At 35.5% G+C, this 27,770-nt stretch overlaps 1 protein-coding gene across 50 annotated transcripts in view; it reads right to left on the bottom strand.

Moving 5' to 3' along the window:
- Nucleotides 1-27,770, bottom strand: part of add3a (adducin 3 (gamma) a) — a 213,164-nt gene that overhangs the window by 66,357 nt on the left and 119,037 nt on the right. For 37 of the 50 annotated variants that reach the window (XR_015521215.1, XR_015521216.1, XM_087302851.1 and 34 more), the window contains one exon: nucleotides 3,434-3,656. Coding sequence is in view for 47 of the 50 variants with exons in the window: in XM_087302851.1 (XP_087158977.1) it covers nucleotides 3,434-3,628 (195 nt within the window). In the remaining 3 variants the exon portion in view is untranslated. Of the gene's footprint in view, nucleotides 1-3,433; nucleotides 3,657-12,184; nucleotides 13,077-27,770 lie in introns of those variants that run through there. The other 13 variants (XR_015521214.1, XM_087302833.1, XM_087302840.1 and 10 more) reach the window with 4 other exon arrangements.

Below are 27,770 nucleotides of genomic sequence, written 5' to 3'. Positions count from 1 at the left end.
TGCACGGACAGCTGCTGCTAATAAAGCCCGGTGGGCAGTGCTGTAATTAACCGCGCTGTCACTCTGCCTCCGACCATCACAATCACAGAGACTACAATGACAGAAAGAATCTATTTCACGTTCACATCCTGACACTCTAATCCTGTGGATAATTTCAAGCATGTCGCTTCAAATTAAAAACAACAACCAAAGAGTTACGACTGATCAAACTATGCAGAATTTTACAAGTTTAAAAGTTGAGAGTCTATGGAGAATGTATCTACATTTTTACAATTATATCATTTAGCTAAAAACAAACAATTAAAAAATACTATTCTTTGTATATTAATTATTATTTTCTCTCATTTCTTTTTCATGCTAGCTTGGTTTAGGGTTTTGGACTCTTGCACTTATTGTATTAAACAAACAGACAGACAGACAGACAGACAGACAGACAGACAGAACAATAGACAGAATGATAGATAGATAGACAGACAGACAGACAGACAGACAGACAGACAGACAGACAGATAGATAGATAGATAGATAGACTGAATGATAAATGGATGGATGGATGGATGGATGGATGGATGGATGGATGGATGGATGGATGGATGGATGGATGGATGGATGGATGGATGGATGGATGGATGGATGGATAGATAGATGGATGGATGGATGGATGGATGGATGGATGGATGGATAGACAGACGGACGGACGGACGGACGGACAGACGGACGGACGGACGGACGGACGGATGGATAGTTAGATAGATAGATAGATAGATAGATAGATAGATAGATAGATAGATAGATAGAGAGACAGATAGATAGATAGATAGATAAACATAACAATAGATAGAATGCTAGAACGATGGCTGGACAGACGGATGGATAGATAGATATTGTAAAATGTTTCTCTTAATATGGTGGAAACGGATGAACCACAATGAATAAACTGTTTAATATAACTTTCACTTTCACTTTTGCAGCATTACAAATGCCTTTACAGCCACTTGTGATTAATTAAATGCCTTTCTAACAAAAATTAAACTGACCCCAAACTTTCAAAAAAAAAAAAAAAAAGATAATTTTTGATGGTCATTTTTACGGAGTGAGTGATGAGCTGGAATGCTGTGCTATGTTAACAGACAGAATGTGACAGATGTTCCACGTACAGCTTAACTTGTATTGAACCCAGAACGTTTCTTTAAACACAGTGTGTGTTTGCTGAAATGTCCGCAGGGGTGTAATCTGTGCAGTATGTTCACTGTAATCTCTCCGGCGTGTGTTAACTGTAATCTTGTGAGTGTGTGTGTGTGTGTGTGTATAATCTCTCTATACTGTAGGTCAGAGGTTCTGGACTGTGCATCTCTGGCTGGACTGTGTTGTTTACAAGTGAGATGTGGATGACAGCGGTGTGTGTGCTTGTGTGTAAAATCGGGTGTGGTCTTCCACATGGGTTTTATGCTGCAGCTGTGGCTTTTGTGCGTACGACTGAGACGTAACTCAAAACATCATACCAAACACACAATTAACTTGATGAAAAACCCGCTCCTCTGACAAGAACAAAGCATAAATCTTTCATTGTGAGCAGAAAGCGGCAGTGTAAGGTGCAAACCAGCTGGCTTCAGAACTAACTTTAGAAGCTCATGCCAAGTCCTGAATGTAAACTTCACGGCAATGTGGCATTTATTCAAAACCACATGGCTCGAAACAACCTATAAAGCCTATAAGTGAATCCTTTTACATTGAAAGCACATTCTTGCTGATTAAATCGGCAGAAAAACATCCTTATACAGTACCAACAGACCAAAACATGTTTGCTCTACAATATTGTGTAGATAAATGCTGTTTTAGCGTGCACTGAAAAGAAAACGTAGGCGAAGGGTATAACAATTCCATAACAATTCAATGACTAGTAAACAGCAACACAATGAATAAGAAATTCGAAACGGCATGGATTAGTTTACTATGCATATGCTCAAGCACACATGAAACTTGTCTTCATGATATAAGTGAAAGAACAAACTTTATACTAGGGCTGCACAATATTTAGTTTTAGCATTGATATCGCAATGTAATCATTCGCTATTTTCATGCTACAAGCATACACAATGTTAAGTCTGAATTATAATTGATCATTTCGCAAGTGTTTTTGGAGATCTGTGACCTTCTAAAAGCATTCAGGCATAAGAAATTGTACCATTTGTAGCGTTGACAAATTAACATTGACTGAACTGTTTTTAAAACAAAAACTATGCAGTGTTATTTTTTATTTGATTATTCAATTTCTGTATAAGTGAATACAGTTCGACTCATCAGAAAACAATCAAACGTTGTTTATTTAATTAGTATCTTATTCTTTATTAAACAATCTTTATTGAAAGATTGTTACTTTGTATTTTATGCATATGTACTGAATTACAGAATCCTTCCAATAAATTCTTAAATCCCTATTCTTCCAAATCATTATTCAACTCATCTAATAAAATTTTATTCATACTGCAATATATATCGCAGAAGAAAAAAAGATATTGCAATGTTAGATTTTTATAATATCATGCAGCCCTACTTTATACCCAGATCTTATTTCACTATACAATTTTCTCTGTTTACTATTATGTAAGCCAAGATATTAGTGTTTTCATAACAGCCGGTCAGTTCGAAAAACATATATTAAATAAATAAATTTATAAACAAAAAATAAATGCTTTTATGTTACAAAACATACATATATAAACTATATATTTTATAAAAACTTTATGTAATTTTGTGATTGTAAATGTAAATGTAATGTAAATTTGATTCTATTTAAGAATCTATTTAAGAAATAGAGTTTAGAATATAATTTAGAAGCAGAATCCTCAATAAAAAATATATAAAAAACATTGAAAAATGCAGTTTCGTAAAAAGACAAAAAAAAAAATCTAATCCAAAACAATAAAACTGAAGGGGAAAAATAGACAAGTCAATTAGTGGCCACAACCAGCCATAATTTATGAGTTATTGAATCATTATTTGAACATCAGAAAAAATAAATATACTACTGTGATGTTGCTTGGCAAGATTATAATGATTTGTTTACATTTTGGATTATCAGCAAGACAGCAACAATAGCAAAGGTTGTTTTTCACCTTTCACTTTAACAAACTGGGCATTGAATACATTATTTTATGTTATATATATAATATATAATATATTATGTTATTTATTTAGCTTGTTATTTCTTGATTTCATTTGTCTATAAGTTATGTTTGTTGAATCCAAAAGTTCTTTGCTGTACTGTTCTTGTAGTAAATGGAAAGCAAACAACATTTCCCTCCTCTCTGTGTTTCTGATCCAAAAAATGATTTGATTTTATTACTCAAAAACTGCAATAAAAAAAAAAAAGTTTGTCTAAATCACAATTGTGTCCATTACTTTAGTTCACAATGTGTGTGTGTTTCCTTACTGGACTCTGTAGTATCTGTGTGACCCTCTTCTTCTGCTCCATCATGTTGAAGTCTTGCCGCAGGTCAGGTGACATGTTGCGTGCGCGCAGATATTCAGGGTCATTTTCATTAACGCGATCAAAGTATCCCTCTCTTTTGCCCACACTGGGTGGCGGAGGGGTCGTCACCACCTCCTGTCTCGGCTCGCCACTCATCTCTAGCGGATTCACCTGCTGTCTTCACCTGGAGAGAAAGACAGTGCTTAGTTAGGCAACTGTTTATTTTAATGTCATGTCAAAATCGAAGGGTATCTTCAAGACAAAACCAATTACAGTAATACAAAAGCAATATAAATACCAGGGATGTCAAAAGTATCGACTTAGATACTAATAGATACTAAAAGCTATATAAAAATCAGGGTTGTCAAAAGTATAGACTTCGATAGAAATCGATACCACAAGGTATATAAATACCAGGGTTGTCAAAAGTATCAACTTTGATACAAATAGATACTAAAAGTTATATAAATTCCAGGGTAGTCAAAAGTATCGACTTCGATACAAATAGATACTAAAAGCTATATAAATACCAGGGATGTCAAAAGTTTTGAGTTTGATACAAATTGACACCAAAAGCTATATAAATACCAAGGTTGTCCAAAGAATCGACTTCGATACAAATTGATACCAAAAGCTATATAAATACCAGTGTTGTCAAAAGAATCAACTTCGATACAAATAGATACTAAAGCTATATAAATACCAGGGTAGTCGAAAGTATCGACTTCGATAAAAATAGATACTAAAAGCTATATAAATACCAGGGATGTCAAAAGTATCGAGTTCGATACAAATTAATACCAAAAGCTATATAAATACCAGGGTTGTCAAAAGTATCAACTTCGATACAAATCGATACTAAAAGCTATACAAAAATCAGGGTTGTCAAAAGTATCGACTTCGATACAAATCAATACTACAAGCTATATAAATACCAGGGTTGTCAAAAGTATCGACTTCGTTAGAAATGATACTAAAAGCTATAGAAATACCAGGGTTGTCAAAAGTATCGACATTGATACAAATAAATACTAAAAGCTATAGAAATTCCAAGGTTGTCAAAAGTATCGACTTCGATAGAAATAGATACTAAAAGCCATATAAATACCAGGGATGTCAAAAGTATCGACTTCAATATAATTTTTAATTATAATATTATTATTATTAATGCCGCTCTGTAGGTCTATTGCTGATATTCATAAATATTCATATCAAATCTAATCGCACTTCACCAAATCGCACTTCAGCAGCATTTATTTGAGAGCGCACAAGAAAATCTGCACTTGAGCAGTGCATATTTGAGGGCATGCAAAAAGTTTTGTGCACGAACAGAGCAAATCGCCGCACAAGCAGAGATTCGCATGCTTATATAACATAAATGCGATCTCAACTTGTAATACTGTGCTCACAACATTTTTTATTTAAATAATACCATAAGACGTTGATGGATCTGTGTAAAAGGCTGCCGCCACAGCTGAAAAAAAATCCTAGAGGAAACACAGATATCAGTATCAATGATATTGGATAATCCTGCATAGCGTTGGGGAATCATGTTGAAATATCCAGAACTCGATATACCGCCCAGCCTATACATTTTACAGTGTTTCTAAAAATATCATTACGTTTTTGTGATTACTAAAAGTTCATTTATAACTATTAATATGGAGAGAAATTCCATTTTTAAAAAATTTATATACAACAAACAAGCATTGAAAAAGGAATTGTAGTAAACACTGAGACATACAAACTGCTCACTGAAAAAAAAAAAAAAAAACACAAAATACTTCATTTGACTAGCAAAACTGTCTAGATCAGTAATGCCCAGAGGGAGGCTGGACTCATCATCCCACGCAAACACACACACCTATCAATACAGTCAAAAAAACAGGCAGCCACACATTAGCTGAACTCGTTTGCTGAGAGTATGGCTGCTCACAATGGTCCACTCTCAACAAAGAGAAAAGAGCGTCTGTCCAGCCAACAGTGAAGGGTGGCGTCAGGTCAACCAACAGGAGGGCAACACTATCCTATAACACTATCAGGTTTACTTAAGCCTGATTTCTGCTCTCTTACACAAACACACACACTATTGTTGCAGCCATTTAGATTTCTGTCTCTTTTAGTGTGTGCAACTGTGTGAAGCATTACAATAACTCAAAGGTCCAGTTAAAAGTTTGCTTTAAAAGAAATTCATAAATTTAATCAGTGATAATGCATTAAATTGATTAAAGGTGACAGTAAAGAAGGGGTGTGTAATATGTGAATACTGAGTGTCACCCACTTTACAAAAAAGTTAATTCAATAAACAAGACTACAATAGTATTCACTACTACTGAATATTTAGGAAACACCAGCAAGATATTGATTTTACATGACTGTTTAACTAACAAGACAGGGCTCAAAGCAAGTTACATTTCACACACAATATTGCCCCTTTTGGTTTTGCCAAACTAAAATTGTGCCGAATAAAGCTGAAGAAAGAGATGAAGAGGTGAATCTTGGAGCAACACTGGTGAACCAAGCAATGATTAGCCTAAATGATCAATTTAAAAAGACAAGATTATTTCTAAATGCATCAACCATTTTGAATAAATCACTTGAATTAATAATTTAGTAAATTCACTCATTATAACGAGGATTGTTGTCCATTACTGGAGGCATTAAGAGTAGTAATGCAACCTTTAACCAGTTTTTGTATTAAGTGCGCTTTAATTCATCATGGTTAATTAATTGTAAAGACTTCTCAACATCCTGTTTCTGCATGGAACAGAACTGCAAAACTGCTGCAACTAAACAAAGTTGTGCCCACAATGCGCTAGTTTAAAGTTCTGAGCTTGTACACCAAGGATAATACCTATGCACACTAGATTAACTATGGCTGAGGTTATTAATCATTAAAATCTCAATATTATTAGCTCCCTTAAGCCATATATATTTTGATTGTCTGCAGAAGAAACTATTGTTATACAATGACTAGCCTAATTACACTAATTAAGCCTTTGAATGTAACTTTAAGCTGAATACTAGTATCCTGGAAATGATCTAGTAAAATATAAATGTACTGTCATCATAGCAAAGATAAAAGAAATCAGTTATTAGACATGAGATATCAAAACTATTACGTTTAAAAACGGGTTCAAAATAAATCTTTCCATTAAACAGACATTGGGGAAAGGATTGATAATAATTCAGGAGGACTAATAATTCTGACTTCAACTTTATATATACAATTATTTTTCTCCTTGCATATAAAGGGCAATAAATACAATAGAATAAAAATATTAAACAAACTGTGCTTTAAGCATCTTTACTGTAAGAAACAAAAAACTTTAGCTACAAAAGTCCTTCAGTCAAAAGCAGTGAGGGATTTTCTCCTTTTGTTGTTTGACTAATGATAAAAACTCTCTCTAAAAGCTCTGATATGGTTTCTCTTTCACATGTCTTTTGATTCTCAACTTGTTTGTTTATTACACAAATGAGCGTTAATATGAATAATCCCTAAACACCGCGCACTGACACAAATGTGCATGTATTTAAGCAATAAAGCGCTCTCATTATGATGGCTAAGCACGCGTACACACACAACAGCATGTGCTCTTTCACGTGTTTAAAAACATAAATGATTCGAATGTAAATCAATGAATGATGCGCATCCCGTGCTGCAAAAGTTACATTACAGTACACGCTATTAGTCATTTTCACATGCAAATCAGCTATGCAGAGCAACAAATGTGTACAACTGGAAGGGGGCAGTATATGATGGAATAATCATTTATTTCGATTAATGTTTTTTCATAATCGTTAGAAGCAAAACTCGAAGTTGAAACCGGATTTTCGATTAATTGCACAGCCCTAATATTGGTGTGTAATAATACAAACCAACACTTAGCAAAATGACATGTTCAAACATCAATGTATTTTGTTAGTATTGCACACCCCAAATAAAAAAACTGTCAAAATCAAACATTTAGCAAGCATTTAAAAAATCTCACTGCATCATCCCAACTTATGAAAATGTTAAAGGATATGATCGAAAAAATCGATATAATTGTTTGCTTACAAAGTAACAGCACAATGCTCTTAAATAAGCAGCTTGATCTAACTAATATATGACTATAGTACAAACAAAAACACGAGACCAAGGTTTGTTCAAATCCCTAATAAGAGTGAAGCCTCGCAAACACCACAGAAATCGGACATTGAGCTGTTGTCAAACCCTTCTGCTGCTGTGCCAGACTGTGTCAGGCATTTCCCAGGCCTCGGTAAAAGCTTTCACCTGTGCGTCTCTCTTTCACCCTCGCTCTCCTCTCACACTCATTCTGGAGGACGCAGGGGGTTTCTTTTCTCTGCCGTACGTTGCTAAGCTGCTCATTCAGGTCAAATGGCACTTGGAAAGATGGTTCAGATTAGAGACACACAACTCTGCCAGAAATGTGCACACACACATAAATACACCGGGTGGGCTCAATAAAAGAGCCTAAGCCAACAAGCGGCAATACTACACCACACATTACACACACGTGCAAGCATAGAAAAACAGAACTTTACTATCTTAACTTAGGAGTTGCTTTCTGGGTAAAATGGCCATGTAAACAGAAATGTAAACAATAACCACAAACTCTAGGAAAAGAGGGAGCTTAAGTGGACGCTGCTTATGTTAAGCTGCATGCATACACGCAACAGCTAACGTTTCAATTCATGATGCAAAAATCCAAACTACTGACTGAGTGGTGACAACTGTCGTGTGCTGAAAGATGACGACAACTCTGACACACCCATCCAGAAGCAGAAACACAACACGAAGGCTGCCAAGCCTGAAAGGTAGAATTATGAACTACCCTAAACAATGAAAACAACAGGTGGGTTGATAAGTAGACAATAACCACAGTAATTTGCCCCTTCAAGATGCAGAAATACAAATATGGATTAACTCGCTCTGATTATTACAATGGCATTTTGACTGCCTTTCATTACAAAAACGCTCAATGTAAATGTTTGTAAGGGTGTTCTGAAAATGAAAGTGAAATAGGAAAAGCACCTTTATAATTAGTAGACAGTTTATCTTGCATCTTTAAGTTTACTGGAAAAAAAAAAAAAAAAAAACTACTTATAAAAGTTTGTAGTCAGTGACCTTTATGGTTACTTTTTTCAATGTACAATTCCTGCTATTAACAAACCATTAACTAGGACAATTAGTTCAATAAATTTGCTTGTAATTAATCGTTAATAAGTTAAAAGTTGGGTTCATGTATTGGCTGGGATTAGGGATGTAGAATAAGATTATACTTTATAAGTATGAATTAACCGTTATATCTTAATAATACACAAGTAATAAGTCAGTAGTTAAGAGTGTGAATTGGTACTTAAACTTAAGTGTTACTGATTTTAACAAAAGTGACAGTAAAGATATTTATAATGCCACAATTTATAATACTTTCTGTTGTATTTTCTATTTATCAATAAATGCTAAAAAAACAGCACTCTCAAAATTAAGCAACACAACATTAACATTGCTTCCATTTAATTTAACTTTTTAAATTAAACATTTTAATATCACTTAAATTACTTGCACATTAAGCAAATTTATTTCTTTGTGTAAAAGAAAACAGAAGAATAAATTCTTGGGGAAAAGGTGCAAAGCATTAATAAAAAAAGAATGCAGTTGCAACTAGGCATGGGCCGGTATAAGTATCTGACGGTATGATAACCTTGGATAAAAATATCATGTTTTCACACCATTACAGTATTGTGATCACTGCTCTAAAATACGTTTTTTAAATGTCTGGGTAAAAAAAATATAAACAAATTTTCCCCACTGAACACAATACATTTCATTTTAAAAAACATTTATAATAGTTTGGAGCAGTAAACATGTCAAACTAAATATTTACAATAAATCATTGACTTCTGCTATCTTCATTAGTTCCAAAAACACAGATTTATCTACAACAAACACACAAAAAACATTAAAAAATAACCCCTTATACACTAAAAAAGATTTAAAGATGATTCCTTCGATTTACTCAATTGTTGTAAATAATTTATTTGTGCTGAATTTAAACAAACAAATTAAGTTGAACATTACTAAATCATTAGTAATTACTAAGTAATTACTAATTAACAAGTCATTTAGTTTAATTACTTTTACAATGACTTTTCCAAACCATGATAAACCTTGAAACCGGTTATTGTCCCATTCCTAGCTGCAATTGGGGAAACCCGTGGCTCATTTTTTTTCCGACATAATAAATGACTTCCGCTTCAAAGTGGCACACAACACATTCAATAAATGCTGTGATGTTATCTTGCATTCAGAAATTTGGAAATGCAATCATGAGACTTTTTTTTGCAAAGTTATTTATCCAAATCATTTAGATGACAGACTCTGACATTTCAGAATGGCTAGAACAACACAGTGTTGGTGTTCATTACACTGGTCTGCTGATTAGTCAAGTTATCCAAATAAATGATCTGTTGAGGCAAAGTCCCAATTTTTAAGCCCATTGAGGAATTTATGCAGTACAAAATTTCCAATCATACTTTATCCGCATGTCTTACTACATAAAAAATATTCAAATAAGTTGATTACTGAAGGATTTTTTTACTCAAATTTATGCAAATTTAGGTGTTTCTATACACCTTTTATCGATAAAATATTCCAAAATGTTCACAAAAACACTGATAAAAAAACATAGATATTGAGATTAAGAAATATAGTGTTTTCTGAACACCAAATTAGTGTTACATAAGAATGATTTCTGAAGGATTACGTGACACAGAACACTAAAGAAATAATACTAAAAAACAAAATCTCCTTTTATTACAAGACTAAAAGGCATTCAGCACAAGTTAAAAATTTTATCTTTAAAGGAACACTACACTTTTTTAAAAAAAACTCATTTTACAAGTCTCGGTTTAGTTTTTTAATAGTTTGAGCCTTATTAGCTTAGCATAAATCATTGAATTAGACCATAAGCATCTCGCACAAAAAATGACCAAAGATTTTGATAATTGTGCTATTTAAAGCCTGACTCTTCTGTTTCTTAAGTCTTGTTGGGCTGTGTAACTACAGAAGCTACAGTCAAGCTTTAAATAAGACAATTATCTTTGGTCATTTTTGAGTGTGATGCTAACAGTCTAAACTGATTCAATGATTTATGCTAAGCTAAGATCAAAGTGCTCTCGCCAGACCCGGAGATCAACTGAATGGATTCAAAAATGGTAAAACTCGACTTTTTAACTATAGTGAACTTATTAAAGGATGTTCTGAAAAAGTGAAGCTTTCCTTTAACTGTAATTTTTGCCGAACTTAGTTTTTACTGTGTTGCTAATATGAATTAATAAATTCAGCCTTAAAGAGAATAACCCAAAGCATTCTTAATAGTAGGGTAATCAAAAAGACTACTTTATGCTACTTTTGAGGCTTGACAGAGTGTAATTTTAGCATGAATTAACCATCTAAACCGTTTCACCGCCTGCATAAAAACAAACTGCTTTTAGATCAAATCTACTAAATATGAATCTACAGTCGGCAGATGTCCCGTATATGAAATTACATAACCCTGACTGTCAATCTCAGCTTATCGACTGCTTTACATAAAACACTGCGCTGATCTGGGACGTGTTGTTGATTGTTTCAAACTGTCAGGGGATAAAAAAAAAGTGTGTGGGAAATGTGGAGAAAGAAATGGGGAGGATCCTCTATAACAGCTGTTCGCTCTCCACATACAAGGCAATAATGAACTGCTGTGCAGGATTTCTTTGCATAGAGCAGTGCTGCAATTACAAAAAGGACTCTGGTAATACAATAGCCAAACAAGACAATAAAATACACTAGAGAGACACCAGCAGTGCAAGTCACAAGATTCAGTGTGTCCTATAGTCAATGCCTCATTGTGCAACTGCTTTTCTCACCGTTTAGATACAGGATTCCCATTACAACCAGTACACTGACAAAATAAGTAGACACACATTTAGAGCAGAAACTGATACTACTAAATTTCATAATAATTGAAGTTGCAAGTTTTGTTTGAATTAAAGAGAGTTCTCCCAAAAATTAAAATTTACTCACTATTTACTCACCACCAAATACTTGAAAACTTTTATGATTTTCTTACTTCTGAAGAAAGTTGAATGCCTGTAACCCACTGAGTTCCATAGAAAAAAACATATATAATGGAAGTCAATGGTCACATGTTTCCAGCTTTCTTCAAAATATATTTTTGGCATTCAACAAAAGAAAGTAATTCATAAAATAGAGGTAAAGTTGGTTTTATATTCGCATATTCGTCTCTATATTGTTATATTCGTATGACTTCTAGACAACATAATTCACTGTGAGCAATATTGCACTTTGATAGTCATTTGCAGCTAACATGATTTCCCTATTTAGAATCTGCAAAGAATACTTTTCTGAAATGATATTATTAAAGAGAATGTCTGAACATCCGAATATAAAACCAACTTTACCTCTATATTCATAAAGGACTGCAACAAGCAAAGGGTGAGTAAATGATGACAGACCTTTCATTTATGGGTGAACTATCCCTTTAAATGTGAAATTTTATAACACTTCACATATACATAATTTAATAATCACTCTTATAAAGCTTTTACATGCTTCATTACTGGATGAACCAGAATTCTTGAATGAATCTGTTATTTCTAAGTAACGTTATTTAAGTTTGGAAGTAAAAAATAGCATGAACTTACCAAGTCTACAATCCTGAGTAGACTACTGCATGTTAATCATGTTACTACTTTTAATCTAAACTAAAGTTAATTGTTAATGTATCAAAATGATAGCAACAGCGATTTTATTTATCAAATATCATGACATTAATGAATTTTTAACTGAGTTCAAAGTTCTTTGAAGCAATTGACGGTGTGCGCCCCCAAAACTCCACACCCCCTCATCATCAAGTAAGTTATGCCGTACTATTTCTCTTTTTATCTTTAGCGCCTCTATAAATAGGGCGCGAGAGATTTTCAGACTCAGATTTCAGTCGCGGTAAAAGGGTCTCGAGCTCAAAATAGCGGACTGTTAACGAGCGAGGGGGTGTGTGCGTCCTTGCGCAGAAAATATCGACAAGGTAAGCAAAAAAGAGCAACAAGTGATAAACTTTCACATGACTTAGGAAAAACTTGATGAATTCAAAAATAGTGACGGTTGACGAACAAGTCCTCTTTTGAATCTGTTAACACTGTTGTGATTGCAGTAAGGGATAATTGTGGTCTCCTCAACCATTAAACTCGACTTTAAACGACACCAAGAGATTTCATTAAAGCACAGTCAAGAAAACAAAGAGTTTTCTTTTCATTTTAAGCCGATAAACTCACCTGTTTGCTCCTCACAGAGTGAAAGTCCAGTGAGCGCCCGAGCGCATCTCTCTCATTCCCGCCTCAGGAATCCCAGATTACCTCAGAGGATTAAACTCGACAAAAACACTCCCAAAACTCCACAAACAGTGCGCAAATCCACTCAGTAAAGCTCGAAAAGCAACTCTCGCACTGCGACACTCCTCTTTCCTCGTAAAAGGGGAATTTTCGGTGGTAGAGCGTGTGTTTGTGTATGTACGTGTGTGTGTTTGCTAGGATCTGCTTCAGGAGAGAAAAACTGAAGCGGTCATGTGATCAACTAATCCGGCCCCTTCACTGAGCACACAAACCTCATCGACCAATCAGATTGTCGGATTTCTCTGTGCCCTGCCCATTTGTGTCCAGGCTAAAAGAATTAAAGGTCAGTGTTTACAATATTCTCTCTCTCTCTCTGTATGTGTGTGTGTGTGTGTGCTTGTGACATAAAGACACAAATGTGTATAATGACATGGGTATAACACGGGTATTACAAGAAGATGGTGAATTATAAGCACATTGCTGATATGCCTATTTTTATAGGCTTATAAATCACACACCAAAAGTGTTTGTTTGTTTGTTTGTTTTCCAGAAAGTAATACTGCACAGTTTCATGCAAGAACTAATGTTAGGTGTGGGGCAGGCCAAAAGAAAAAAACAAGCTGTCCAGTATAATAACTATGGAAACCCTTGGAAAGTCCCCACAATTCACAAAATCAAACCTGTATGTGTGGGTGAGAAAGAAAGAGAGAGAATGTGTGACACAAATCCACACACTATAACTGAATTAAATCCTCAGTTCAGACACAAGCAATCTACACATAGATATGAACATGGAGCACTTTTTACAGCATTAGATTATTTCATTAGCAAGTGGAACACAGCTGTGATTCAATGCCAAAAATCTGCTCATTTATCGTCAAATAAAAAAAAAATTAGCAACGAACAGTAAAAGTGTTGTACTGTGTTCTGCTGCATACCAGATTTAATCAATGTTTTGGGTTCAATACAAGTTCAGCTCATCATCCGAGACATGCGATGAACTAGGCTACTAGATAAGAATTTGATTTCGTTTGTTAAAGCAAGCAAAGATCACATTTGTCTCAATTCACATAAAATGGAGTAATCTGGGAAGGACAAGGTTAGCCGAAACACAGCTTAATTTTTTCTTTCAATACTAAAAGTGTTTCATGTCATTGTCTTTACATGGTTATTACAGGAGTTATTTACGGCAGTAAGTTTGTTGTGACTTTTGTCAACCACTTTAAATCACATTAGCATCATGTTGTTAGCATCATCTGGCTCTAGTTTAGGGGGTAAATGTGTTTTAACTCTTTTTATGGTGTATACACTTCTTTTTTTAACTACTGTTTAAACAAACAAATTATGAAATTATGTAATCATACAGTAGTACTTTCCAGTACTTTAAACATAATTGAAAGCCTGACTGAACTATACAAACTAATTTCATAATTGTCCTCTAAAAGCACCCAGCTCAAGTTAAACAAATCAAGTAAATGGCTTCCTGCTATGTGCTGTTCAGAGGGCTGGAGACATTCATATCACATATTTCTGATGAGCAATTTTATGTAAATGTCCGCCTTGCCATGAAAATAAAAACATTCACCAATATAGCAAAACCCTTTTTAAGTTGTTTATGCAGGCTTGTATTTAACAGTACTGCAAAAATACAATAAAACAAAATGTCTGTCAATTTATTCAACTGATATAATTTGATTTACCAAAGTCACACAAGTGCCAGTATCACATCGGTCACATCCATAGCAAAGCTTTTCTCATAAATGCAAAAATATAAAGAAAATAAATAACTTTTGTTCTATGAGCCAACTCTTATCCTTTTGATTGCTCTATTTTTGGCATTGTTCACAGAATTTCTAAAAAGCCTGTAGTAATCTTTTGGTCACATCCATAACACAGCTTTCCCCCCTCATTTAAAATATAAAAAATGTTTACAAATGTATATTTTTCCTGATCTCTTAACTCTGTGGTTAGTTGTTTTCGAAAATATAAACAGACGTTTCAGTATACTGTTAACAAAGACGCTCACCGGCCACTTTATTAAGTTACACCTGTCCAACTACTTGTTGACGCAAATTTCTAATAAGCCAATCACATGGCAGTAATTCAATGCATTTAGGCATGTAAACATGGTCAAGATGGTCTGCTGCAGTTCAAACAGAGCATCAGAGGGGGGAAGAATGGTGATTTAGGTGACTTTGAACGTGGCACGGTTGTTGATGCCAGATGGGTATTTCAGAAACTGCTGATCTACTGGGATTTTCACGCACAACCATCTCTAGGGTTTACAGAGAATTGTCAGAAAAAGAGAAAATATCCAGCGAGCGGCAGTTTTGTGTTCTGTTCAGGCTGCTGGTGGTGGTGTAACGGTGTGGAGATATTTTCTTGGCACAATTTGGGTCCATTAGTACCAATTGAGCATTGTGTCAATGCCAGAGCCTACCCGAGTATTGTTGCCAACCATGTCCATCCTTTTATGACCACAGTGTACCCATCTTCTGATGGCTACTTCCAGCAGGATAATGTGCCATGTAATAAAGCGTGAATCATTTCAGACTGGTTTCTTGAACAGGGCAATGAGTTCACTGTACTCAAATGGCCCCCGGAGTCACCAGATCTCAATCCAATAGTGCAGCTTTTGGATGTAGTGGAATGGGAAATTCACAAAAATCTGCAAATCTGCAGCAACTCCATGATGCTATCATGTCATTATAGACCAAAATCTCTGAGGAATATTTCCAGTACCTTGTTAAATCTATGTCATGAAGGATTAAGGCAGTTCTTAAGGCAAAAGTTAGTCCAATCCGGTACCAGTAAGGTGAACATAATAAAGCGGCCAGTGAGTTTATATTCTCTGTAAATTTATATTTCAAGTTTTTACTACAAATGTCACATCTTTAACGCTGGAATTGTGCTCTTCTAGTAAGAGTGTGGCATTCCCAACTAGACCCTTCTGTTTAATTAGCATAAATAAGTAAGTACTCTATCAGAAACAGTATGACACCGCTGTGATAATCACTCATTTAAAACAAAAGTAGTAGTGCATAACATTCTAAAATATATACCACAGTGGATATTTTACCAGTTTCATTCTGTCTCATTCGAAGACAAGGCACTGCCCTCTTACTGCCACATATATAGCATAAGGTAACAAAACGAAACAGACATGTCAGACAACACCATAATCATAAATCTCCCTCATTTTCCTGTCAACATAAACACAGACAGATAAACATTACTCACCTCCACATACATCTTATCTCAGACACCATCAGGGAAGTGAGGATCAGTCCGCATATATAACTCTTGTGTACACAAACTGCCAGCAGTATAATATAAAGGTACAATTTACCAAAAATACAGACAAATTCAAATTAATTCACTTGATGGTGAACTCTTTAGATTTAAGGCATTAATATACACATAGGGAAGTTCTTGAATACATTTTGCAACAATACAAGTCCTGTTAGCAACTATTTAGACGCAACAAATACTGCTGTGTTCACATGAATACTGTATGTATATCTGCTTTATGATTTTTATCTCAACAAAACAAACAGAAACGTGACAGCAGTGAGAAAACCACAAAATCATCTGATTATAGTGATGGAGATGTTTGCTCAAGCTCTACAATTTGTCACTCAAGTCAAGTCATGTTTAATCACATAGCACTTTATAAAATAGCTTTACAGTTAAGCATGAAAAAAAAAACAGTGCCAGTGTCAGATTCAGTCAGAATTACAACTTCAGTTTCTATTATAAAGCAGCTCTTAAGCTTGTTTGTATTTCGTCTGACCTTGACAAATTGAACAGTAGTGAACTGGAGACAGTGGAAACATCAAGTGAAAAAGTGCAGTGCACATCTGCGTATTACACAGAACTTGACTCTTCGAAAGAAGAATTTAGCATCTACTTTGTTATTCGAATAGGAATAAAAGTAAATTGATCCATGAGATTCCTTCAAAATTCAACATTCATTCAGTAACAAAGCATGTTAAGTCTTTGTAAGAGTGATTATTGAATCATGTTTTCAATCTGAAGTACATTTTTAAGAATAAATATAGATTATATTATAATATGTTTAAAAAATGTATTAAAACAAACTAAAGTTTGCAGAAATTCTTATAAATTACCACTATTTTTCTTGTCTACCTAAAATCATGGGGAAAAAACTGCAAAAAAAAAACAGTTTAACTAGAATTTCTACAGATATATATATATAGAAGTTCACATTTTTTTTACAGCCAGAGCAACATTGTCCCTTCAACAAGCACTTTCGAACTTTTCAAAATGAACTCCAAACAAACTTTGACCCGATTTACTTCAAAATAACATGACACCATGAAGTTTCCTAGATTTCAATAAAAAAAGTACATCGTAGGCTTTAGTAAAAAATAAAAAATCTTCGCCACACTCTAGCTCTGTCACTTAATATGTAACAATCAAATGGCAACATTTGGTTATAAATCACTGATTAAAATAAAAGTGAACCATCAACTCTTGCATCTAAGTCAGACTATAAATAAATGGTTTCCATGAGACGGTTCACAAAAATCCAGTGGGAGAACAGTAATCCAGATTGACAGCCAGAGACAAGAATTCCTGCAAGCCAAAAAAAACTGAGTGGAAAATCTTTGTCTTGTGGTTTGGCCTGAAAAAAAAGTCTCATTTATGAAGAGACTATGCCCTCTTATCACACTCTTTCCCACAAATCCCTCTGCCTACTATTTGACTTAAGCAATATCAACAGAACAGGTGCGCATGTGTGTGTACTTCCCTGTGGACTTACACCAACAGACGCCTTTTACTGTTTACTGTCTCTTCGGCTGAGATGTGTGTGGTAAAATCCTCTAGGTCTTTCAAACGTTTCCCACAGGTATCACTTTGTAGCCTAACTTCCTTACATGATGCAAACATGTTGAAATGCAAACACAAGATCTCGTCGCAAAACCGCTTTACTTTCCTACAACAGACATCCAAGCCTTGCACTTGGTTTTTATAGTTGGTTCAGCTATCAATAATTTGATAACCCCTGCCCTTAAACCCTGAACTCCCATGACTTAAATAGTTAGTTCACGAAAAAGTGAAAATGTTGTCATTAATTACTCACCCTAATGTCATCGAAGACCTATTAGACTTTTGTTAATCTTGTTAATGCATGACCAGAAATTATGCTAAAGAGAATTAATTATCAAATTAAACTGTGTGTGTGTACAAAAATATTCTACAAGCTTTAAAAAATTATGGTTGAATCGATGACACCCAGACTGTTCTTAAGATGTTATTGTTACCTTTGTGGGCTAGGAATGTTTTATGACCCTTGACAAACAGCTCCCGAATTTCATAAAAATGTCTTAAAGAGCAGATCACATTGTACTTTAAAGTGCACTAATATTGTGTTAGAGTCACCTACAACAGATTTAAATGCACCTGGTTCCAAAAAACATCTCTGAATATGCACTTAATATCACAATCAACGTTTTGATATGGTACTTTTAAATTAGTTTGAGACTTCCCTCCGCTCCATAAACCAACTCTGTTCTGATTAGTCAGCTGGCCTATTTTATTTTGATTGGTCCTTCTGTATCAGAAATTAAATGGCCATTTCAAAGTGTTCATATTTTGCGAGCAAACCATGATTAGGTAAATATGTCACTTTAATCATGATGACGTAGATCTGTAGCAGGCAAAAGATTTAACCACTTAAACTCTGCGGACCCAGTACTGGGTCCGTGACGTCATCGACTTTCACTTTCAGATTTAAAGGGCTAGCGTTGCACCAGACCCCCGTAAGTGGTGTCGTTTGAAAGTGTAGAATCTATATTTTATGCACATATGCATCGCTTTGGTTTTTATTCTACTATTTAAAAGTTATTTACACTTAAATACACAGTATTTTGGATACCCGAGCTAGGTATTTTACATTGGTTCATTTTCATATTTTTTTATATGACACATGTACAAGTTATAGCTCAAATGAAAGCTCTTGCCGGTGCTCATACAGTTCTAGCATTTTTTTTACTGAATTATATTCATATGCCAAACAGTTGTTGAATGAATTGTGGTGTTTCCATGGCGCAGAAATGTAAAAAATACATTCATGATCAATAAGCAGCCCCAGATAGCACAGACAGCCTTCTCTTCAGTCATCTCTTACCTTATGCTGTGCCCTTCAGGGCCATTCTCCTCTGTTTTTGAGGTGATGTGCATAAGTAATCCTTTTATATGTCTGATATGGTCCAAACACAGTGAATTTTGTTTGATTAAACAAAAGAATAGTGAAATATGTAAACAAGGATCGGTCTCTGTGGCTTGTATAGCACCTCTCATTAGTTGGAATGCAATAACTTTTGCATAGATTATGGTAGAGACCTTTTTCTTTTTTCCTATGATTACAGACATGTGCAGGAACCACCAAAATTAGTTACAGCACGCTAGACCGCACAGAATCTAAAAGGTACACTTTCAAATTTGAGTTTATAAAAAAAAATACAAAAAGCGCCTCTTTTTTTAGGTGTTTATTATAACACAGGCAACATATACAGTTATTTTAAACACTTTCAATAGTGTTTTATGAAAATTCAAAGGGGTTTCTTTAAAATGATACCAATTTTTTGCATTTACACCTCTTTATGTGGATTTGGGAAGCTTTTAAATTTGGGTAGGCAAAATCCAGGCGGAAATCCCCAAATAGCAGCAGAGTTTAAGTGGCTAAAATATATAATTACTCATTAAAACAATTCAGAGCTAACTCTTCCTCTTGAGAGACTAAATCTTTGTCATGCACTTTATTAATTAACAACTTTGCAGACTGTTTTCACTGATATACAACTATGCTACAAACTGCAAATAAAATATTTTGACTCGCTCTTTAATTTATATTCTGAAAATGAATGACATGAGGGTGAGTAATTTGTAATACAGTTGCAATTTTGGCAGTTTACAGTCTCTTCTGTGAAACAGCAGTCTTTATCACTGCTAAGTGTTGCGTTCGACGCAAAACCTTTTGTTTGCACTGATAAAACCTGTAATTTATAGCCTACAGTTATGGACTGACACACACACACTCGTTGTTGTGATATCAAATCAGGCCATCGTGTCTCATATTTCGTCATAGCGCGGTTGTTTTTGTCTGATCTCTCAGGGAAGGACAATCATTGTGACCAGAGGGTAATATTTAACCCACCCTGACTCACGAACAATGCAGACAGTGTATGTTCAGCAACTCGTCCACACAAATAAACACACACACACACACACATACTCATTTAAATGACATACTTACTGAACCTGAATATAAACTTGAAAGTTAGACAAACTCATTAAACTGGTGATCTCAAGCATTTCAGAAGATCATGAACACATATTTGCACATAAAAAAAGTGCGAGAGAGACTGTCATCTCTGGTGTTAAGGGACAGAAATGAAGTTATTAAGAAAACTAGTTCAGGAAAAGTGAAACTATATGGAAAAATGCAAACATGGTCTAGACATATTTGTGTGGGTCATCAAGCATTATTTTACAGTACAATATTCTATCATTTTTATTATCTGAGAATTTAGGATTATTTTTATAAACCTTAATTATACTTTCATTAACATTTAAAAACAAACAACCCTAAATATAAGTCAACTAGTTTGATCAGGTGTTTTTAATTAGGGTTGAAACTAAACTCCAGAAACTTCAGGAGTCTTCCATCCAGGAACAGTTTGACACCTGTGAACTAGGCAGTATTACTATACTAACAATGGAAACATTTTCTAAATAATATTATTTCTGCATCAATTGTAAAGACATCCACAACGAAAGGCAATATTAGAAATATTACATTTATTATAAATTTTTAAAGCCAAGTAACATTTCACCCACACTGCAGATGCTGTAAAAATAACATTTGTTTTAAGCGATTTAGTATCAGATTCACATTAGATCAGTCTTGCCTTACTCCTTTTACCTCTTGCATCAAATGCATTTAAATCATTTTTCTTCTCCGTTGTGATACTCGATTTGATCTCAAGCAGATCTTTTAGACAACACGCATTCCTAAAAGCGTTGAATTGCTTCCATGTGATTGGCTTATTGGGCATTTTATTAACAAGAAGTTGAATAAGTTTAAAGGCTACAGATTTACTACACATTTGAAAACAAGCACACTTTTCCTAAAAACATTTTCGCACCTTAGACTGTCAATTTTTACTCGCGAATGAGTCTGAAATCATGTTTACTTCCTTCAGACTCCTGCATAGAGGCTGTATTGGTATTCTCGCTTATCAGTATCAAATTCTCATGTCTGTCATTCAGCCAGTCAGTAAAAGTTCATGGCTGATTCGCTAGCGTGTGCCAAGATCCATCTGTAGCACTGCAGCATCACCTGATAGCTGTCAACAAATTCCCCAAGTGTAGAAAGCGTAACATATGGAGCAGCAGACCTGAAAACATGTGCACATTAGATAAACAGACTCCACTCTAGCTTTGCATGTTGACATATTTTAGACACTCAAAAGATGACAGCTAATAATTTCCATGGAAATGGACAAATTGTAAACAAAAAGTGAATGCCCTGTTATATCAACCCTGACTACATGCGTGCCTAGATATTATCACATCAGCTGGATAAAAGTGATATTACCATCATATTTTGTAAAACATCCGACCTTGTCAGAGAGTAAAAGGTGAAATTTCCTGCTTGATGCACCATATATTCCGAAAACAGCGGATGCAGCTTGACAAATACTGTAGTTTTCACTCAGTCGTGACCTCTCTATGATTGTGTTTTATCAAGGGAAAGCTCCTCCGGGGAAATGACTTTACCTTGAACTGTTTGGGTTTTAGCTAATATCTGATTGTTTCAATTCAATTTGAGTCAAGCATCACAGGGTGCGTTAAACACTTTAAACATAATGAAAAACAGGATTTTCCTTGGTCTTTTGAAAGAAGAGTTTGATGTGCAACGTTTTCTTTCAAGTTCACAACATAAAGCCGCTTCCTTGGTCCACTCAAACCATTTATGAAAACTGTAAATACACAGCACGTAGCCAGTAGTTATCCAAGCCAGTTAATCTTCTCCTTGAATAGCCTTGAATAAAAGGCACTGTACATACTCATCCTGCTCCAGATCTAAGTTTAATTAGCTATTCTTTGTATCCTTTTATTCTCAACGTGGATCAAAGCATTTTCTGAATAAGCAGTGCCAAGACTAATTTCATACCAACAACCTGGTAACTCGCTTGTAATGGCAGATAACAAAGAAAGACACGCTGCTCTTTTGATCATCATGAAAGCCACAAAAAATCTTAGACAGTAATTTACCATAATAGACATGGAAACCATTCAAATGTGCAATGAAATTAGATGCTTCATTCAGATCTTCAACAATAAAATATGTTAGCATTTTATCTATAATTTATATCAAATCACCTTATCGATTAAACCTCATTTTGGGGACGTTGTGCTTTTCACAAATTTGATCAATATTACCTTGAGCTTTAGTATCCTTGAGCCAAGTTACTTAAGTGAAACAACAGAATCGCTTCATAATAAAAAAATTATGTCAGCAGACTTTATTGTTATCAGTTAATTTGAATTATTTATTCGCAAATCAACTCAAAGACCACTTGGACCCCTAACCAAACAAACATCAATAATCATCATACAACTGATCCACTAAAAACATCCTTTCCCAAAAGAACTCTCCGAGAACCATTCACCCATGTGTAACAGGCCCCGTTCTGTGAAAGATACTGATAAATAAACTGATAAAGAGGATGTTTGTGGGCTGCTTTGTATCACATGGCAATGCTGTGACTCTCAATGTCATGACCACACAAGTACAAGCCCCTCGGGACACAGGCATTACAGAGGCGCAGATTAGATCCTTATGGCAGATATCAAATGGTGCTGTCAAACCTGTTCGTAGTAGGAAATCTTGCGTTTGGAGGAAGGTAGACAGGAACAGAGTCATTAACCAATGCTTAGCTACAATTAGTGGTTAATCAGTTGTGGTCACAATGTGAAATGGTAACTGTTTACCCTCTAATAATGTATATTTATAGAATTAGTTTCTAATGTTTTCTTGTAGTTTGATGTCAGGATCCAAAAGGAAATCTGTAACCTTTTCCATTTTGGTTATTAATCAAAAACACTAAGAGAATCATAAACAGTGCAATTAAGGAGCAGGAACCATCAAGTGGGATCAAAAATAGATCCAGAGTCTGTACCGTTCTAACAATTTCCCATTACAATGTATCATCTTGATCTGATATTAGCACAACTAAAGCCCTGCTCACACTGTGTTTTAAGCCATGATTTGGTTGTCTGAGACAACTTTTGGGAGTACCTATCCTAGGTTAAAATCTGTGGTTACTGATCATTGGGTTGACATTTTCACCGACAGCTGCTAAATTCCCATTGCAATCAAATTGTCCCTCCGATAAAGTTCTGGCAGTATCAGAAGATTTCAGATACTTTCCTGCTGTGTGACTTTAGCTTCGATAAGCATCAAAACCAAGAACCAATAAGCACACAGAATTTGATGATGTAATTTGCGCGAGAACTGCAAACCACCTTGTTTTATATTGAGGCATGCTGTGAGCTAATTTAACGCTTCAGATTGTTTATGTAGGCTATGAAGTATCATTTTAGAATCCAGGATAGTGAAAGTGTCACCGATGGATGACAGACACTGGGGAAAAAAAAGAAGAAAAAAGTTGTGACAATGTGACATGGGAATCATGTTTGTTCAGTCTGACATGCTACGATCATTTAGGATTATTAAAAATTGCAGTGTGAGCCGGGCTTTAGGTCAAAACATCACTTGGTGAACTCATGAAGGGAACGTCAACATTTAACCTTTAGCACAGCACAATAACCATCTCACTGTCCCTGAGGAACCATTTCAACATTCCCGGCAATGGAGTGAGTACATAAAAAAACGAAAGAAAATTGGAAAGACAAAAAGGAACAAGAGACTTATTCCAATCTGCAGATGCCATTGTTGCAATCCAAAAAAAAAATTATAATTTTACAGTCAAGTCCATTGTGGGGTCAACTACGAGCATTCATGGGATGAAGATGAACTTCTAGCCATGACATGAACTTGTGACAATAGATTTGGGACTTGTCATTGAGCAAAAATCATATTGAATCCAAGCTTGCATGGATGAGGGAAGCAACGAGTGTTTCCTGGAAGGGTATTGCGTAGTCAGGAAACAGAAACAGCGTGGGTGTGTGAGACAATGATGTATTACCCCATGAGCCAAAAGACTTTCTCACAAGTTTTGAATGACCACTCCTCTATGAACACACACACACTCAGAAACATCTGTCGTCCACTCAGTCGAACTATCAGAGGTTTCCAGGGAAACAAACACAAATAGTGGCGATGTATGTTGCAGCCCCACCTCGTGCCCTAAGAGAGCAATCAACCTGGGTAAGTCCCTCCCTCCCCCTTCCCCCAAACTTAACATATGGTTCTTTTTATCTTCAAGGGACTCATATATAGAAAACATCTCAAACACACTATAACATAAACCATGTGTACCAAAGCTTTGAGAAGTAATGGAGCAAACATGCAATTATATAGGATGGTTTTCTATGTTCATTCATTGTATTAGACCTCATGTCAAGTACTTGTCAGATTAAGCTGTTATTATCAGCCACCTGCTACGAGTAACAAGCTAGAGGTGAAGATTTTCATAGGCATCCCAAAAGTGTGAACAAATACACGCCAGGTCATGAACTTGAACTTTAACCCTTTCAGCCACTAGATGAAAGAGTAATTTGTAGGTTGGAGGGTTGCTGAGGGGAGTTACGAGCTTTCTTTTCTCTGGGTTTCTTTGTGCTTTCAAAGTAGGCTGACTGAATGAAGGAACTTTCTCCTACGAGGTCATCTAGTCCTGTTCAAGAATTTCCCCACCAAATGAAAAAAAAACTTGTTTTATTCACGGAGTCTTGTCTAAAGGCAAGTGAGTCTTCTAAAAGGCTTGTTAAACACTTTGATCTCAGTTCTTTCTGGGCTTGTTTTCTACAGTCAAGCTTTGAATACGTTTAGACACAGTAAATGTCTAAAGTTTGTAGCTGCAAAAATGTTTGGGTAGTTTATTTTGCTAGGTTCCTTTAGTGTAGGGTTAAAGAATAAACTGGATTTGTTGTCTGAATGTAAGGCAGGTCAACAGTCAGGTAGGGAAATCGCAATGCAACAGGCAATAGGAGAAAAGCATCCCCAAAAGTCCCCAAAGTCTGGGAAGAGCGAAGACTGGAGAATATGGCTGCAAATTGCATGAAAAGCAAATTCATGTTATAAATTACTTTTTAACTTCTAATGTCTAAACTGATTTATTTAGGATTAAAGTACTCTGTAGTTAAATGTTGGCTATGATGATAATGTATTAATTATTAGTGAGCTTTTAACAAGCACTAAGAGCTTTGAGGCTTAGTTCCAATCTGGCAGATTTGAAATAGAAGACAGTTGAGCCGGAGGAAGTGAATCAAGTGCCCGCCGATGTGGTTATTGCCCCATTTCTCTGGAAGAACTGTAGATGCCCCACTGTGTATCAATGCTAAACACCCATCGGCAGGGGTTTGGAAAATTCCGGAGCCCCTACGAAGTGAGCAGAAGGTCAGTTTCAAGCTGAACCAGCAGTAAAGACTAAGACAGAGACTCGTAGACGTCCGCTCACCCAGCAGCGGGAGCCATCACTTCCCTTGCCAAATCCATTTACGCAGCACCACCTCCTGCCGCAACACTATTCATCTAGTACCACTGTTCGAGATCAGCTCTTCCAAAACAGATATAAAAGATTGTGGGAATTGGTTTGACCATTCAGGGTAAAACAGTCCCTGTCACTGAACGTACTGGAAGGAAAAATGCACCAATAAATAGAGAAGGGACAACAACACTTTCTAACACTTGTGCAATTGTCCTGCAATATCTCAGTAGTGATGGGTAAACAAAGTTGGGATGAGGTGGATCAAAAGACATAAAGAAACAAACCGAGGAGCTAAACTTCCTGAAAGACAATAGAATCCCACAGGGTTCCTGCCAGATTCTGCAAAGTCTACTGAAACAAAATGCATGAGTAATAAGTGATTCAGAAACAACAGTAAGGTTTTTACTAAATTTTGAGGTCCAAAATATTTATACATTTAAAGGGAAAGGTCCAAAATTTCTTATAAGCAACATAAATCAAATTAAGTCATCCTGTTTCACACAAAGAGAGCTTGTTATCTGGGAGTGGAGAACCTAGAACCTAGACTATTTGTAGGGTCCCTTCCAATGACAAGATAACTCTTCTCGGGTTACTCTTTGGACTTACAAAACAGCTCATCTCTAAACACTTCATTCCAGGCATGTTGATTTTATCATCTGCCCTTTAAGTATGGAAAACTTTGTTCCTGAGGAAAAGCTTTGACAATAGACCACCAATATTTACAGCTGTCATGGTCAGGACTATTAAGGGGGACTAAGGGGAATGTCAGTGCCTTTTTGCTAGAGAAGGTTGAGCTCACCAAGTCATACAAGTAGTATACCCCCTGGGTTAAGACTAAAGGTCATCCTTCCCAGCTGTTTCCTTCCTCACCCTGTGGAGATGTGGAGTAATGAAGTGTAGACCTTTTAGGGAGGATGGTACTGAATGCTCAAGGACTGCCACTAATTGTAAACACATTCACATAATGGCCAGCCATTTGTAGCAATAAAAAACAAGTTTTAAACAGCAATGTAAGTGCATGAGTTGCACGCAAGTTTCTGATTTGCATCACAACCCCTAAAAACCCTTGATACCTTATACCCGTGATAGTGCTAAGGTGACTTTGACAGGTTTGTAATGCTTCATCTCAGCAAAGCTGCCTATTGCAAATTACCTGCCCTGACCATGTCAACTTATGAAGGTATCTCCTATCTGCTCATAAAAGGGTGTTGGGTGTGGATCCCACATGCCTCAAAGGCCAAGAAAATGAAATATAATCCTGTGCTGGAGAAAAGCTTTTTCCCCATGAGTGTTAAAATGTACAATGAGCCAAATTATCTTCAGCAAGCCAGCTCAGGCTGGGTCTAAGACATAAATGTGACCATCATTGAGCACAAAGAACTTTTATGGAGTGAAAGAAGAGCCATGTAGAAAATTTAAAAGAGAGAGTTCATCTCTACTGAAAATGCAGCAATTGTTTTGTTAGCTATAACTTTTAATACAGTTGACAAACAGGCATCTATTTTTACAGAATTGCAGATATTACATAGAGTACATGGAATTCTATAAATCTTTTAAATCTGACATGATTTAAACATTTTTTAAAAAGCATTTCATTGGATTTAGTTGACATCTAAAGCCAACTTTGGCTCCAAAATATACAGCATTTTCACGCAAGGATTTCAAGACCTCATTCTTGAGTGTTATTTTATTTCCCACCATTTTCTTCTTTTCTTTTACACTTAACATACAGCATATGACTGTATAGATAAAGCACTACATTACCTAACCAGACAAATGCTTTTACCACTAGAAACCCTAAGATCAAGAGACAAAATGTGAGACAGGAGTGTATGCACAGCAGGATTTTTTAAAGGTGAGGCACCATGTGTTTGAATTTACTGGTCACTGTTAAACCCATAAAAAAAAACATCCTGACCGTTTTACTTCTCAGCAGTGACTATCACTTTCATACCCTCTATGGTCTCAGTTTCCCATTTATTTCTCTTTCTGTTTAAAGCATCATCATCTCTCTCTCTCTCTCTCTATCCTAAGCAGTGTAAGGATTGTGTGAGCTCAAAATTGGTGAATGACTCTCATATTTCCACAGTCTTTTTCTTTGTGTTCTTGTAACGGATATACAGCAGACACAAAAATATATTAAACACTACTGCGTGTCCATTATGGTCGAGAGGTTTGGTAATGGCCAGTGGAAAGAT

This window comes from Danio rerio, chromosome 22 (assembly GCF_052040795.2).
Source record: "Danio rerio strain M-AB ecotype USA chromosome 22, GRCz13ab, whole genome shotgun sequence".
Classification (NCBI taxonomy): Eukaryota; Metazoa; Chordata; class Actinopteri; order Cypriniformes; family Danionidae; genus Danio; species Danio rerio.
Note: the sequence above shows the minus strand (reverse complement) of the source record. Positions and strands in the feature narration are given on the sequence as shown.